The 17,696-nt window shown below is 34.2% G+C and overlaps 1 protein-coding gene across 2 annotated transcripts in view; it reads right to left on the bottom strand.

Moving 5' to 3' along the window:
- Positions 1-17,696, bottom strand: part of LOC121868437 (stress-activated protein kinase JNK-like) — a 92,691-nt gene that overhangs the window by 56,976 nt on the left and 18,019 nt on the right. For both annotated transcript variants that reach the window (XM_042369091.1, XM_042369093.1), the window contains exon 4: positions 16,679-16,813. In XM_042369091.1, coding sequence (XP_042225025.1) covers positions 16,679-16,813 — 135 coding nt within the window. The remainder of the gene's footprint in view (positions 1-16,678; positions 16,814-17,696) is intronic.

The following is a 17,696-nucleotide window of genomic DNA, read 5'->3' on the forward strand; positions in this document are numbered from 1 at the left end:
GGGTCATAAGACTGAAATTGGGCATGTACACATCCCATGACCTAAGAATAAGCTTAACTACACTTAATACGGGCTAATGACCTACTTGACCTACTTGTAAAAAACTGATCACATGAACGAACAATTTTCTAAATTGAAAAGTTAAATTCGAAGATACTAACACCTACTGCTGTGCTCTATTTGTTTAAAAATCTGTCAATCACTTGCTTGACAATAATTATTTCCAATTCCAGAATAATCAGAGATACAACTTAAGGCACCCAGAGCTACTAAGACCACCCCCCCATGTGCTCCTCTCAGTCCCAGACCTCCATAAAATATCACGGTGTGAAGGTGTGGAACAACTTACCCCCACCCATCCGAGCAAAGACTACGCTCCCTTCCTTTAAATCATCTCTTAAAAAATATCTATTGTCTCAGTATTAATATTTTTTTGTAATTCCTACTTTATGTACCTGCTTTTATTGTACCACTAAAACCGTTATATCATAAATTGTCATGTAGATGGAAAGAAATTATCATTGCATTAATTATAGTTGCCGATTAGACAAGGATACTGACAGCTCTGTCCTCTTTTTCCACATTAATATAACCCATGTTGTACTGCTTCCCTTGCTTATCATATTTATATATTTCAACACCAATGTAAAATATGTATATACTTGTACTACAGGTTGACAACCCTTTATCCGAAATTCCGAAAACCGAAAAGCTCTGAACACCAATTTTTTTTTTTTTAACAGGGATTAGCCGATCGGGGCCTGGGGGCAAAAATGTAATAGTAATAATAATTATAATAATAATTATTCATAGTAAATAAAAAATTTAATACAAAATACACCCAAATAAAATAATAATGATAATAATAATAATAATAAAATATAATAATAAAATTAATAATAATAACAATAATACTGTGATAATAAAATAATAATAATTAAGAAATACACGAATGAAAAAAAGATAAAAAGTGAGAAACACGACCTAGACCTAAGAATTATTATTATTATTATTATTATTATTATTATTATTATTATTATTATAATTATTATATTTTCACCCCCCAGGCCCAAATGTGGGTCAGTGACTTGTGCCCGGGTGGGCTAATACACACACAAAAAAAACTAACCATTCTGTAAACCGAAAAATTCCGAATTCTGAAATGCCTCTGGCCCCAAGGATTTCGGATAAGGGATTGTCAACCTGTATACTTATAATGTAAATGTAAAAAATAAATAAATAAATAAATATTGAATTGATAACCGTGGTAACATTCTGATATGTTCTTACTACCACCATGCTATGTGTACTATTCCAGATGATACTAAATGTTACATAATACTTACCTGAGATAAATGTACAGTATATATCGGGGGCCTAAAAGAGAGCTCAGGATCTCAATGGGCTTAACCATATTAATATTATGATTTTTAATTGATTCTGTATCTGTTTCTCTGGCTAAATAAACTGTTTCAATATCAATATAAATTAATATCAATATCAAATATACCATGGCCAAATCAATGTGCTTCTTGTATGATTCTATTGTGTGTGTGTGTGTGTGTGTGTGTGTGAGCAACATTCAAGCAAAATGTCTTGTGGGCCTAACTCAGATGTCTGGTGGGCCACAGGTTGTCCATCAATGATGTGTAGTGATGAAGCACATCCATATAAAGTGTAAGTACTGGACAGAATCTTTAACAACTACACAGTTGTGGGATGAGAACCAAAATTTAATATACAGAAATATCCTGAAAACAGCCAAGAAATAAAGACTGTCCTGAAAACATTTAAGATTTGATTTCCTGAATTCAAAATCATTAAGGGGAAAGCTCTTGTGGGACGAAAAATGTTGTGGAGAAAGTTTCTGGTAACTCAGCATCAAGACTCTATAGATTAAAAGAGTTTGCCCTGAGAATTTCAGCAATACAGGTTGTTCATAAAAGAGCTGAACAATTTGATTCTTTAATCATTAATATTTTCCATACGAATTAAGACAAAACTAGAACTATGTGTAAACGATAGAGTAACTATCAAAGTTTATTAATAATCAGTTTGTTTGATTACTGACTGATTGATTGAGGATTAATTTTACTGATATCACTGGATTGGTTGTGATGGACCTATCCTTTGGCCTCCAAGATGACTGGACTTATACCATTGGATTTCTTCCTCTGGGGTTTTGTTAGAGACGTTGTGTACAAGACCAAGTTTGTCAACATCCACGGACTACGAATCAGGGTCAGGGATGGGTGATGCTGGCAAGCTTGAACGTACATGGCAAAAAAGTGAAGATTGATTGAGTGTTGTAAGGTGACCAATGGCGCACATGTTCAAGTGTATTAAACATGTATGAAAAACTTTAATAGTTGCTCTATTGCTTACACTTAACTTTAGCTTTACTGTATTAGTATAGAAAATATTAAAGAATCAAATCATTCAGATCTTTTATGAACACCCTATATATCAGGCAAGGTTAAGTAGGCTTATTATATTCACATCTTACAAATGACCCCTGAATTATGAACTAATCAAAAGCACTTGATAAAGGTTTATTATTCTTAACCTAAAACAATTCACTATGAACTGTAATGAAAATGTTGACCTGAATCTTAAAAGAAAATAATAATAATTTCTACACATCACACAAATCAAAAAAAATTTCAATTGACAAACACTGAGGACAACAGGAATGACAAACATTGATTTATAAAGAAGTCCAAAGTAATTTTGACACATACATACTCGTATATAATCTTAAATGTATTAATCACCACATAAATACGACATATATTAAGAGCACTATGAAACTGAAGTTGTGCACTGATATTAATAGTAAATGATCCAAGAAAACAGGTAATATATAAACCCTCTGAAAAGGAGGTATGACAGATATAAGGCACCCCAGTGAATTACTCATGAACCTATGAAGACATAAACAATTAATTCGCATGCAGAAAAAAAATATTAAATAATACAGGTTGTACCTCTCTAGTCCGGCATTCTGTGGTCCGGAAACTCCCGTGGTCCGGAACGATTTTAGTTTGTCCAATAGGTAGATAGGCAGCTTTTTTTTTTTTTTTTTTTACTTATCTGAATTATTATTACAGGAGTATTAAATTTTTGCCCCTCAGGCCCCAATGTGGGTCAGTGACCTATGCCCGGGTGGGCTAATCCCCTTAAAAAACAAAAAAAATAAAACAAAGCCGCGGGAAATTAAGGTTTGTTTACATCCGGCAGTTCGGCTGCTCTCTCTCTCTCTCTCTCTGCTTGTCTATACAGAGTACAACATTTAACCCTTCAATATATATATGAGCAGTAAATAAGTGTTGCTTTCATATTCTTATGTAGAGTAATGACGATATGTTTTCACATGTGCACACTTACATACGCGCAGTCTCACTTTTTTTTAACCATTAATAGTTAGCTACTTATATTGTTCCATTTATTAACATTAAATAACATTACAGGTACTTCAAACAGCCATATTAATTTTTTTACATTAATTTTACTACAGCTAAAAATCAGGGTCTTATTTTCTTCAGTTTTATATGTAGAACCAATCAGTCGCTGGTTTCGTAAGCTTTAACATAAACAATGCCGGCAGCCGTCTCGTCTCCTCTAATATTCGACGTATTATTAATAAATTGTATTGTTAATTTTGCACACACAAACATTAATTCAATAAAAAGAAATTCAGAAACATTAATTAAATTATATATGAACAGTAAATAAGTGTTGCTTTCATATTCTTATGTAAAGTAATGACGATATGTTTTCACGTGTGCGCATGCGCACTTACATACGCGATCTCTCTTTTTTCCTTACCATTATCGTTAGCTACTTCTATTGTTCCATTTATTTCCATTTATTAACATTAAATAACATTACTTAAAACAACCATATTAATTTTACTACAGCTACAGCCAAGGTCTTATTTTCTTTAGTTTTATATGTAGAACCAGTCAGTCACTGGTTTTGTAATCAATGAAAACAATGCTGTGTCATTTCCTCGTGTGTTTTAATATTCTACGTATTATTAACGAATTGTATTGCTCATTTTGCACACATAAACATTAATTCAATAAAAAAGACATTCAGTAATAAACAATAATGAATCTTTTGTACATAAGAGAAATGACGCTGTTTACACGATTATGCCCGTCGTCTGCACGTCGGCGGGCCGTTCAAACCCGTCGAAATTCAAGTTTCCACCGTCAAAATTTTTATTTATTTATTTTTTTGTGTTCCAATAAAATACGTTAAGAATTAAAAACTCGCGAAATTTGAGAAGCTACTATACGACATTTAACCCTTCAATATGTCTTCAAAGAGACCATGATGCAGAAAAAGTGGTGTTAGTGCTTCCAAGCATGAGCACAAGTCACTATCTATCCAGGAAAAGGGTGAATTTCCATGGTCCGGCACCGGTCAGGTCCCGAGGTTGCCGGACTAGAGAGGTACAACCTGTATAGCAACAGTGCCGTGTACAGTAGAAGGCATATACCGGCAAAACATACAATGCATATCTGCCAACACACAAAATCCTTAACACAATATTCAAAGTAAGGAATTTCAGTGATGAAGAGATCAAGATATGCGAGGGATTTCTGCCTAGAGTGGAATACCTGAACAGGAAAAAGAACAGTGGTTGATTAAAGAACATTAAATTGTATGTATGCTTCTTCACTACAAAATGCTTCTTCACTGGTAAAAATCATGGTCGAAAACATTTAAAACACTTTTGTGTAGTGTGTCATGCACCATAGCAGGGATCACCACAGGAGTGCAGTATACTGTACAAGGTTAGGGGTATGCAATGAAGTTTAGTGTCAGGATGAGGAATCAAACAAATAGAACAAAAGTAAGCAAAAACATCTGATAAACACTAGGGTAATTGGGAGTAATTATTTATTCTTTCACCAATAAATTAGAAAAAAAGGCCAAAATTTACAACTTCACTGATTGTATGAAGTTTGATGAGTGACCTAACAATTTTACTGTGTACTAAAATTATGCAAAGTGAGAAGAAAACCAAATTTGACATACCCACATGCTTAAATGTTAACCATTGTGGTGAACCCTGTATAGCAACCACAAGCTAACACATGAAAGCAGCCTTGGATTACTCAGTTGTGCTCAGTACAAATATCTACCTAACTGGAAGAAGATAATTTCTAATTACTCATCTATTCATAAATGTTTTAACTTTAAGGAAAAACCTTAAAATTTTATTCACTCTAAGAGAAAATTATCAGGAAGAAAAAAGGCTTCAAACTGCTCTATCCCTAATTGATGCAGAAAAGAAGCACGACTCATCACTTACAAAGCAGAGCTACAACCAACAATAAGATCAGATGGTATGGATACCATTCTAATAAGAAAAACAGTCCTGAAGCATTACATAGCTTTTCTCCCATATAGTTGCTATCCTGATCACAAAAGCCTCTTTTGTGCCCAGAAAAAGGCTATCTGGGTCCATTGAAAAATACAATTAAAAAAATAAATAAATATGAAAATCCGTTTAACATAGAGCATGGGGAGACCCACCAGCCATTCTGTTTGCGCTAACTCCTCACCGCCTGCTACCAGCACATCCTTGTCAGTTTTTGCTATGGCCAGCCAGAAAAAGGTCAATTTAGGAGAGAGAGGGTGTAAGATAATAAGGGATATATCCCCTACTATCAGGATAAGACCTATGTGGGAGAAAAAAGTCTCATGGGTCAAAACTGTTTTCCTTCCTGATGCATTACACTGATCACTGGAGTCTAATGCAAGAGAAATAGTCAGCTTAAAGGAGATGGACAAAGAGGACAGGAGTATTATATTGTCATGACTTATTCCCACTGTATGGCAAGTATTTCAAAAAGTCTCTCAGGCCTAAAAAGAGATTACCATACATGCTCCAAGGAAACTTTGTTTTTAATAGAGGCTTCAGAAATTTATATTCATAGCAGAATAATTTGTTGAACAAATCATACATTCAAAATATGATATGACCCAGATCTGTGAGGATTAAAAGACTTTAAATATCCTCTACAAAAACTGGAGAAAGGAAAGAAAACATTCATCATAAATCAGCAAGGAATAAAACATATATTATGTAGGGTCAATTCTGTCCAACATGATTAAAGGGGACAACTGGTACTTTTCATGTAATGAGGATGATGGAAACTATTTTAATAACATTTGGTTCTAATTCTCTCATCAAATTACAAATGATAATAGGCATCTTGATTAATAGGAAAATTTGTGTAAACTAGCAACTGGAATATTACACAGAACACATACATACAAAACAGAAGACAAACACACCTACAAAACAGAGAAATACTTCAGTTGCATAAATACTCATGGATGAGAAACTGAACTGGACCCTTAATTTCAAAATGATCATAATTTGGGCATATTCATCATTTAATTGTCTAGATAAGGAGACACTATCATTGATTCTGACACAAGGAGACGGAAATCCTTCTTTCTGGGCATTAACTGATGCTACCAGCCTGAAACACTGGTACAAAAGATGACAGTTCAGTTTAATAATAATCAAGACTTTAAGCAAACTTGTGACTACAGCCAGTGTTTGACAAAAGTGCCACCATAGAACTCCAAGATGGCCAAATGTTGAAATATAGTTACCAAAAACAAGACTACAAAGCCCTTTATTTTTCAGGCAACCTCAACTAACCAATCTCAATCAAATCTAGCCAAACATTACCTTAGGACTGCTAAATTAAATTTGGTTCAACTGCTCCGGACCATAATCTGCTAAGTGCCAAAACAGAAAATAGAGGAAAATGCTCAGGGAAGAATGTGTGACATGCAATAGTCTTTTCAGAGGACTTTCACCCACATGTACAGGTTCCCAATTAGCTCTCTTGACTTACCCAGGGGGACAGAGGAGAGGTTGGGGAATACAATGCAATAGGATGAGGGTGTGTTTACCAGGAGCTGGGGTGGGGGATATAGTTGACAGGATGGACAATATCTTGTCTGGTAATGGGAACAAACCCATTATCTGCCTTAGTGTAGGAGGCAATGATATTGGCCGGTGTAGGAGTGAGGAGTTTGTTGATAAGTTCAAGACAGCTATAGAACATATTAGATCGAAGGGAGGGATCCCTATCATATGTGGTGTCCTGCCTAGAAGGAGAGTTGGCAATGAATGGTTGTCAAGGGCAGTTGGTGTCAACGGCTGTCTTGACAGATATTGCAAGTCAATATCAGTCCCATTCATTGACAACTGGGACAAATTGTACGGCAGAAGGGACATTTATGCTAGGGATGGGGTGCATCTGTTTGGGGAAGGTGTGGCAACCCTGGCTGGCTCTCTTGAGAGGGCAGTTCAAAAGAATGTCGAAGTCTTAAACTGCTATGGGAACATATGGACATAGAGGTGGAGGAGACTGCAGTGGGAGCGGGTAAACAGAGTGAAAGACTACAGGGACATAGCGCTAACAATGATGAAAAAACTAAATTAGGCAGGGAGTTAACACCTAAACGCGTCAAAGAGAGGACTCGGAACACGACTAACTTAAATGTCTACTATGCAAACAGTAGGAGTATGAGAAACAAAATGGATGAAATCAGGGCGTTGGTATGTACGGAAAAAATCAATATAATAGCATTCACCGAAACATGGATAAACCTAGACTCACGTGAGTTACCTGCCGAATATCAAATTGCAGGTTAAAATTATTCCATACCGATAGGCAGATTAGGAAAGGAGGCGGAGTAGCAATCTATGTCAGGGATAATCTGAAGTGTGAAATAAATAAGGAAATAAAAACTGAACTGAATCCAAAAACAATTTGGAGGGAATTAATCGATGATAGAGAAAAATTAATCACAGGAGGCAGTTACCAAAAAGGGAGGTACAGGTTGACAACCCTTTATCCGAAATTCCGAAAACCGAAAAGCTCTGAAAACAGAATTTTTTTTTTGTGGGGCAATTTTTTTTTTTTTTTTTTCAACAGGGATTAGCCCACCCGGGCATAGATCACTGACCCACATCAGGGCCTGGGGGTCGAAACTGTAATAGTAATAATAATATAATAAAAATTATTCATAGTAAATAAAAATTAAAAAAAAATACACCAAAATAAAATAATATAACATTAATAATAATAGTACTGTAATAATAATAAAATTAATAAAAATAAACATAATACAGGAGTACTGTAATAATAAAATAATAATTATAATAATAATAAAGAAATACAAGAATGAAAAAAAGATCAAAAGTGAGAAACACGACCTACACCTATGAATTATTATTATTATTATTATAATTTTTATGATATTTTCGCCCCACAGGCCCTGATGTGGGTTAGTGATCTATGCCCTGGTGGGCTAATACACATTAAAAAAAAAAACTAACCATTCTGAAAACCGAAAAATTCCAAAATCCGAAATGCCTCTGGCTCCAAGGATTTCGGATGAGGGATTGTCAACCTGTACTACCGCCTGGGAAGATATTGAAAGCATAATGTGTTGTCTAATGGTAGACCCTGCTGCCACAGGGCAATACAAAAACTGTGACCAAGTCCCAGGTTGCTGATTTGACTTTCTGCCTCATTTACACACAATTGCAGGGTCTCAATTGTTTCTCTTACTATTGACAACACAACATACATATATCATTTCTCACGATTGATAAATTTTTTTAATTTTTGTATTTAATTATGGTTATTATCAATATTATTAATAATTGCTTTTTTATTACAACTTTTATTAATTTATTATTATTATTATTATTATTATTATTATTATTATTATTATTATTATTATTATTATTATTATTATTATTATTAATTATTATTATTATATTTTCGCCCCCAGGCCAAAATGTGGGTCAGTGACCTCTGCCGTATATATATATATATATATATATATATATATATATATATATATATATATATATATATATATATATATATATATATATATATATATATATATATATATATATATATATATTGTGTTTTTGTATGTGTGTTGTTGTTTTGTTGTTGTTGTTTTTGTTTGTTGTTTTTTTTTTTTTTTGTATATGTATGTATGTATGTATGTATGTATGTATATATATATATATATATATATATATATATATATATATATATATATATATATATATATATATATATATATATATATATAAATATATATATATATATATATATATATATATATATATATATATATATATATATATATATATATATATATATATATAGACCTCCTTATCTTGATAGAGTTAATGAACGACTTGTTTGGGATGAAATGCACAGGGCTTCCAGACATAGCAACACCTCTATAGTAGGAGACTTTAACTTTAGCCAAATAGATTGGATCAACCTTACAGGTAACTCAGAATCAGAGGATTTTCTTGAAACAATTCAGAACTGTTTCTTAAGTCAACATATAACCGAACCCACCCGGGGTAATAATACTACAGATTTAGTTCTGTCAAACAGAGAAAACCTCATTAGTAATGTCGAGGTAGGGAACGAACTTGCCAACAGCGATCACAAAGAAATAAGATTTCAATTAAAATTTCAGAAAGGCAAACTTTGATAGGTTGAAAAGGCAGCTGAGAGAAGGGGTATTACGTTTGGGGATGGATTACATGACCTCACGTGAGGAGACCTCACACAATGTATCCACAGAGGGCGACCTCACTTTACCTGGAGATCTGACAACAATATCCTCACCAAATATGACGGTTGAGGATGACCTGATCACGAGATCTGAGGTTGACGAGTTCCACAACAATTTAAATAATGAGTTTCTTAATACACAAAGACAGAACATACCGTACAGAAAACTCAGATCAGACAACAATGACCCTAAATGGATAAAAAAATTATTTAAAGAATATTATTGGACAAAGGAAGGCTAAAGGTAGGAGAATAAATCGTGGTGAAGTTTACCTCCGCGATTATTATAAGGTTTTGGTCAGTAGGGTTAAGACCGAGATAAGAAAAAAAGAGGAATAATGAACTGAAGGTAGCAAGGGAGGCAAAGTCAAACCGCAAGGGATTCTTTCAAATGTATCACACTAAAACATGAGAAAAGATTGGACCAATACAGTCAGATACCGGTGAGCTAACTGATAACGACGGAGAAATGAGAAATAATCTGAATAAATATTTTTCAACAGTTTTCACCACAGAAAATTTGAACGTGATACCCAAGGCACCGACTCTATACAGAGATAGTGAAGAAAATAGAATAAGCGAGATAGTAGTGACTGGTAACGATGTTAGTAAACAAATAGACAATTTAAAGCCTAATAAGTCACCAGGTCCCGATGGGATATTTACCAGAGTATTTAAGGAATGTAAGGAAGAACTTAGTATGCTCTTAGCAAAATTGTTTAACATGTCCTTAAAAACGGTGGCAGTACCAGAATCTTGGAGGATAGCGAATGTAATACCGATTTTCAAGAAGGGAGATAGATCACTATCCTCTAACTACCGTCCAATCAGCTTAACAACAATTGCAGGCAACTTATTAGAAGCAATAGTTTCCAACTCTATTCAAAATAACCTGGAGAAGCACAAGTTGATCAATGATTCCCAACATGGCTTCACAAGCAGGCGTTCATGACTAACTAATCTATTAAAAAAATTTTCAGCTGTTTTCGAATCAGTGGACGAGAGACGCGACTATGATGTGGTATATCTTGACTTTAGCAAAGCCTTCGACAGAGTCCTCCACAAAAGACTAATAAGAAAAGTGAAGGCTCATGGCATTGGAGGAGATATTCTATAATGGATTAGTGCGTGGTTACAGGACATAAAACAACGAGTGAGCATTAACGGCACTAAATCCGATTGGAGTAACGTCACAAATGGAGTACCCCAAGGCTCAGTATTTGGACCATTATCATTTATTATATTTATAAACGACATAGATATCGGCGTAGACGGCAACATAAGTAAATTTGCTGATGACACTAAAATTGGGCGAGTAATTAAATCTGACGAGGACTCCGCAAAACTACAGGAAGATCTAAAAAAATTTTGAATGGTCTGAAAAATGGCAGATGAAATTCAATGTGGACAAATGTAAAGTACTTAGTCTAGGAGATGTAAACAGAGAAACCAGATATCAGATGAACAAAAATATTAAAGAGAAGTCTGAATGTGAGAAAGATTTAAGAGTACAGTAATGATAAGTAGGAATCTTATGCCGCCTGGGAAGATATTGGAAGCATAATTTATTGTATTGTCTGATGGTAGACCTTGCTGTCATATGGCATCACAAAAATTGTGACCAAGTTCCAGGTTGCTGATCTGACTTTCTGCCTCATTTACACACAATTGTAGGGTCTCAATTGTTTCTTCTACTATTGACAACACAACATACATATATTGTTTCTCACTTTTTATTTTTTTTTATTTATTTTTTTTTACTATTATTATTACAGATCAGGGACCTATGCCTGGGTGGGCTGATTCCCGTAAAAAAAAAGAAGCCAAGTAAACAATGTGTATTTGCTCGAAACAAGGCTAATAAAGTACTTGGGTTCATACAAAGGAGTGTTAGTTACAAGACTAGAGAGGTCATCGTGAAACTATATCTTGCGCTTGTGAGACCTCACTTGGATTACGCAGTTCAATTCTGGTCACCGTATTACAGAATGGATATAGAATACCTATAAAGAATTCAATGGAGAATGACAAGACTAATCCCAGGCATTAGGAACCTCGAGTACAGAGACAGGTTATAGAATCTTAATTTGCACTCCCTCGAGAGTCGTAGAGTGAGGGGCAATATGATTGAGGTGTATAAATGGAAATCAGGGCTGAACAAAGGTGACATAACAAAAGTACTCAAACTACCCAACCAGGAACGAACTCGTAACAATGGTTTAAAATTAGACAAATTTAGATTTAGGTGCGAAATAGGTAAACATTGGTTTAGAAATAGAGTAGTGGATGAGTGGAACAAGTTACCAAACATCATTATTTACTCGAATAGCTTCAAACATAGGTTGGATAGATATACGAGTATTAGGGGTTGGGTATAAATGGGACTGCCCAGTGTGGGTCAATTGGCCCCCTGCAGTTTCCTCCATTCTTATGTTCTTATATGGCAGGTTATGGTTATTTGATATAGTACAGTACAGTTGTTGACTTCCGGGTGATGCTCAAACACTGGCTGTCTTACCACAAGACAATTAGATAACTTATCTAGAAATTACTATGATAATAATTTAATGATTTTATAAATTTTATTAACAAGGTCAACCCACATACCGTATATCACGGCCTATAAGGCGGCGGGGTGCATAAGACGCCCCCCCCAAATTTCCATTTAAAAAGTAGCTTTTGAGCTCTATTTGCTGTATAAGACCAGTACCCCAAATGTGACACTTACCCACTGACTCAGTAGTCCTTTACCAACCATCCTTGATTTTTTAAAATAAGGCCAATTCACTTCAAGTAATGTCATCAAATTATACCCGCTGGTGTAGTGTAAACACTAGTGACGTCACTGAAGCGTGTTGGGAGTGTTCCCTCGTCTCGGTGGTGTGACTATTTATACAACATGTGGTTCAACAGCAACCACCGTATTCTAATTGTGGTGTTTCATTAGGATTTGAGTGAAAAAGGTTACCAGTATGTACTTACTACATACATTTATTACACAAATATATATATATATATATATATATATATATATATATATATATATATATATATATATATATATATATATATATATATATATATATATATATATATATATATATATATATATATATATATATATATATATATATATATATATATATATATATATATATATATATACTGAATATACTATGTACAAAAAATGAATGTTCAATGAATTATTTATGGTGCATTAGGGTACTGGTCACTTCTGATGGGCTATAAATAGCCTTCTTTATCTCCCCTACATCTCACCCTGAGCCAGACGGAAGGGTCTTGGTAAATAACATGTTTGCTTATTTTCCATTTACTTTAAATAGATTTACCGAATTATTTGTTTTATTTATTTATTTATAATATACTGTAATATATTAAACACACTGTAATTATTTTCTTTAATTTATAAACTGTTTTGCGACAAAGGAATGTTCTCCAGTAGTGTTTCATTAGGATTTGAGTGAAAAAATATTACGTACTTACACAATTGTTCCTCTTACTTTGACAACACAACATACATACAGTATATTATTTCTCAGTTTTGATCTTTTTTTTTAATTTTTGTATTTATTTATAGTTAGTTACTTAAAATAAGGCCAATTCACTTCAAGTAATGGCATCAAATATTACCAGCTGGTGTAGTGTAAACACTAGTGACGTCACTTGAGCGTCTGTAATTAACCGTCGATAGTTTCAAGAATTAATGCACTCATTTACTGAATATTCTTTGGAAAAAAATAAAATTTAAATCAATTATTTATAGGAGATAAATATTATTATGAGTAAATATACCGATACCGGTATGCATTACTGACCACCTCCACGGCTCCTCACTGGCAAATGGGGGGGGGGCGTGGGGAGGGGTGTGTGATGATAGCTGTGTTTATTATAGGGGTATAAATCTCTTTTACGGTATGTTAGACAGGTTTATAATACATTTTTATTATTTTAATATACCGGTAATCTTAATTTGAATCCAGCTTGCCAAACGTAAGTTTCAGTATAAAATAATTAGTGGTAAGACATTGTGAGTGGCTTACGATGTTTTCATCACCACTCTTGACACACTAAACCACAATATTTAAGAGGTAAGAATTTTAAACTTGGTGGTTTAGACGACCCCCTAACTTTGGGCAGATTTTTTTAATGTTCAAATTTCGTCTTATAGGCCGTGATATACGGTAACCATGGAAAATGGCTGTATAACAATGATGATGAGAATGATGTTGATGATGATATTAATTATCATGATATAATACCAAGCTTATTTCATCTTAAAGAATGAACATCAAATGGGCTTTTTTAGATGCCAGTCATCATAAGCCTCAACTTAACCCATTATGATAGGACGGGTCCTCAAATCTAAGGGTTGTGTCAGGATAATGTGAGGCGAGGAAAGCCTGTGAAAGAGGGTCTATAAGGTACCAAAACATTAGGGTCAAAGGAAGTGGGTACCACTTGAATAAATGTTTTCAGCATACAGTATAATACCAACATAGCTTCATTTTCAATAATAATAAATGCAGTATCTATCTAATAAATGTACTAAAGGAAAGAAATGTAAATAGAACTTTTAAATGGATTAAGTTTTGTTACATAGCCTCTCATTCCCTGCCATGTCCAAGATGTGTACACAACATGTGTACATGCAGCATTATTTCCACCATGGTCAGTAACTTAGGTTCAGCAGTTAACCTAACCCTTAAATAATTTTTCAATGTCAAAGACAAGCAAATGTGAAACCAGTCTATCAAGTACACTACAGAATTGCCACACTATATATGGTATACTGTAGTAAAATTAATAACTGTGATGATGTGATGGGGTGAATGTGCCAGACATTCACTGGGTCAGCTACTTTGAAGACTTTATAGAATAAACAGGTTGGCCTCACTGAAAAACACAAAGGTTCTTCTTCATCTGCTATATATATGTACAGCTGATTTGGAGTAACCAATAAGTATAATTGTAAAACCAATACAGGTACACCACCGATTTTCCGGTTCCAAAGCCTTGCCAGATTAGGACCAACCCAGGTCAGGTAATAATAATTCAACAATACACCTCTGACCCACTAATTATACACCTCCTCGGTCTCTAAAGCACTGTGGACCAATAGAAACTTAAATTGAACTATGTGATTTTTATACTCAAATTAATCACAATCTTACAAGGATTCCAGCAGTGTAATTTATATTCTACTAAGTTTAGTCTGCAACATTTTATAAGATAAAAACTTTAAGCCTAAACTGCCTTCACCCTGGCTGTGAGGAAGGGAAGGAGGGGTGATGTTGACGTGTTGACAGCTGTCATGGAGAAGGATTTTTAGTTTTCCCTTATAAAATGTCACTGAATTGACTTGGCAGTATATAATTTGCATTGCTGTAATCCTTGAAAGATAGTCAATTATTCTTACTACAATTTCCAGAATTTTCCACACTGCTGACAGTTTGTAACAGTGGAATCACTGAGCATACAGATCACTGCCTCATAGGACTCGGTTGTTCATTTATAATTGTGCTGTAAATTTGGCCGCATCACCTTTGACTTGCTCCACAGAAGAACAGCATACTGTCATTTGTTTTATGTGAATTGAGGTTGCAAAATGTTGTATACCTTGAAAAGGTCCATGGCCACCTCGAACACCTGACTGAAAATTCCATGATTTTTACTTGTGGTTACTGGTGAGGTCACCAAAAAGCAGAATGGATGCTATAGAAGTACTGTACTGTACTGACTGACACGTGAAGGATTGTGATTCCGAGTGCAAGACAGTACTATAAGCACTGGCAACACCCCTGGAATATTTAAATGTACACGACAGTCACTTGTGTGATGTGCTGAAGCCTTCACTTAGATTTCATCACACTACCACCTTATACATAGGTGATACTGTATTCACATAATGTCTTTAAGAGTCATATACCCTTATTCTGTCTCATGAATACACCCTCAGAATTACATATTTTTTTAAATCACCTTGCATAATGTCCTACAGATAAGGAAGACTGTCATTGTGATAATAATGTGCTGCTTCTTGTTGGTCACTTTAATTTGGGTTTTCCTTAAGTTGGTTAGTTTTTCTGATTTAAAGTTATGACAGATTAAGAATATCAGAAACAGTGCTGACACAAGATCAGACTTTTTTAATTTCATAGGAAATAATGAGAGGATAAAAATAAATCGATCAAATAAAATAAAATAAAATTTTCCAAAAGTTCCCATATTTTGTACAGTATCTAGCTTGAATACACCTTTGCCATATTTAATGACTATAACAAGCTAAGAAAACGACATCTTGAGCTCCAGTGTTGTGACTCTAATATTGAACTCAGCAGTATCACAGAAATTAGGCTTAATTCAAACCACCGAGTCAAATATCTGGACAGGAAGAAAAAAATGAGACTGAAATAGAAGGGTGAAAGGGCAGGGATAAATGAGGGGCTTGGATTCAAAAGTAGCACTGGGGCCCTGAGGTGAATCTTCCAGGCTCTGAAGATGAGGCGAGGTTCAGGGTTAGGTTAGGTTAGGACCTTTTAGGACTCGAACCCATATGACCAGTCACCTTGTTTGATACAGTATACTACAGTACCACAATCTTTGAAATGGTGTGATATGTTCATGTACTTGTAACTCATTCATGTAACTTCAGAACCACACAAAACTTTAGGGTCCAATTTAAATCTGTAAACAAAAATCAATTGGCACTAATTATGTGAGACATAAAATTAAAAACATGAAGATTTACAGAAGAGAAGCATATCAAGTAAAAAAATCTAAAACAAAAATTTATTAAATTAGAGAGAGACACTATAAAGTAATATTATTATAAAAAAATACTTAATACAAGTGAAATTAATTGACACGAGTACATAATGTGTAAGACTATAATGTGCCACTCTCTACTGTCTAGGATATGATCTGGAATGTTTAATTCCTATGACTGTTGGGAGTTATTAAGAAGACAATTAATTTTGTGAAAGTGGGGATCAACGAACCTCTGGAGCTCTGTAGTATCTGGTGACAACATAAGGCGTCATCATAAATGTTGTTCCTGCAGTCCGAGCCAAACCAAAATCTAGAATCTTGAGTGTACAGTCAGACTTAACCACAATATTGCTAGGCTTCAGGTCCTGCAAAATAGTAAGAGTATTGTCAAGGGCATTACTTAGCATCAAGCAATGTAAAAAAAAATAGAGGACAATTCTAAAAGAATTTACAGTAAACAGCAAGTGCTATTCTGTACTGATTATTGAAAATTAAGGAATGGTATGATATTGTTGTATTTAATTAAGAAATATATAATATTACTGTACTTATGTTGTATGGTTGTCCAAATATGGTCCAATAAGAGAACACTGCCATACAGTCAGTATGTAACTACCAAAGGAAACTATTCTCCATAAAGCTTCCTTTCTTCCATCATTGATCATCTAAGTTTTGTAACATTAACTTTATCATTACAAAAGGTGATCTACGAGGTATTCTTGCCCACACAATTATCTTCCATACAAAAATATTCAATATTTTTATGTCTTTACATATTTTTATTTTCTTTATTCGTATAGATCATGTAAAAGTACAGTATTGCTGCCATACGTTCGATAGTTTTTCCTATTTTAAATTTTAGTCTTCTCCCACTTTATTTGTAAGGAGTTATGGGATACACAGGCTGCAAGATAGGTAGGGAAATGATACTGTAGGTAAGCGAAGATACAAAGGGAAAGGTTGAAACAGCAGGTAATCTCTCTCTCTCTCTCTCTCTCTCACATACACCACTATATAAAGTGAATCCTTTAACCTTGACACTGATTTACAAAGATAAGTAAACTTAGTAAAGTAAACAAACTTCTAATCTCTGTTGAAAAATTTTAAGATAACTAGAGTGAAAAGAAAAGATAAACCACAATTAGAGTCAAGGTTGTCAGTGCTGGAGAACACTCTTAACCTGACCCATATTGTCCTTCAGAATTCTCTCTAAAAATGAGTTGTTGTTGTTTTTTTGTGAAACTTTCC

The sequence above is a fragment of the Homarus americanus genome, unplaced genomic scaffold, assembly GCF_018991925.1.
Source record: "Homarus americanus isolate GMGI-L3 unplaced genomic scaffold, GMGI_Hamer_2.0 scaffold19318, whole genome shotgun sequence".
NCBI lineage: Eukaryota > Metazoa > Arthropoda > Malacostraca > Decapoda > Nephropidae > Homarus > Homarus americanus.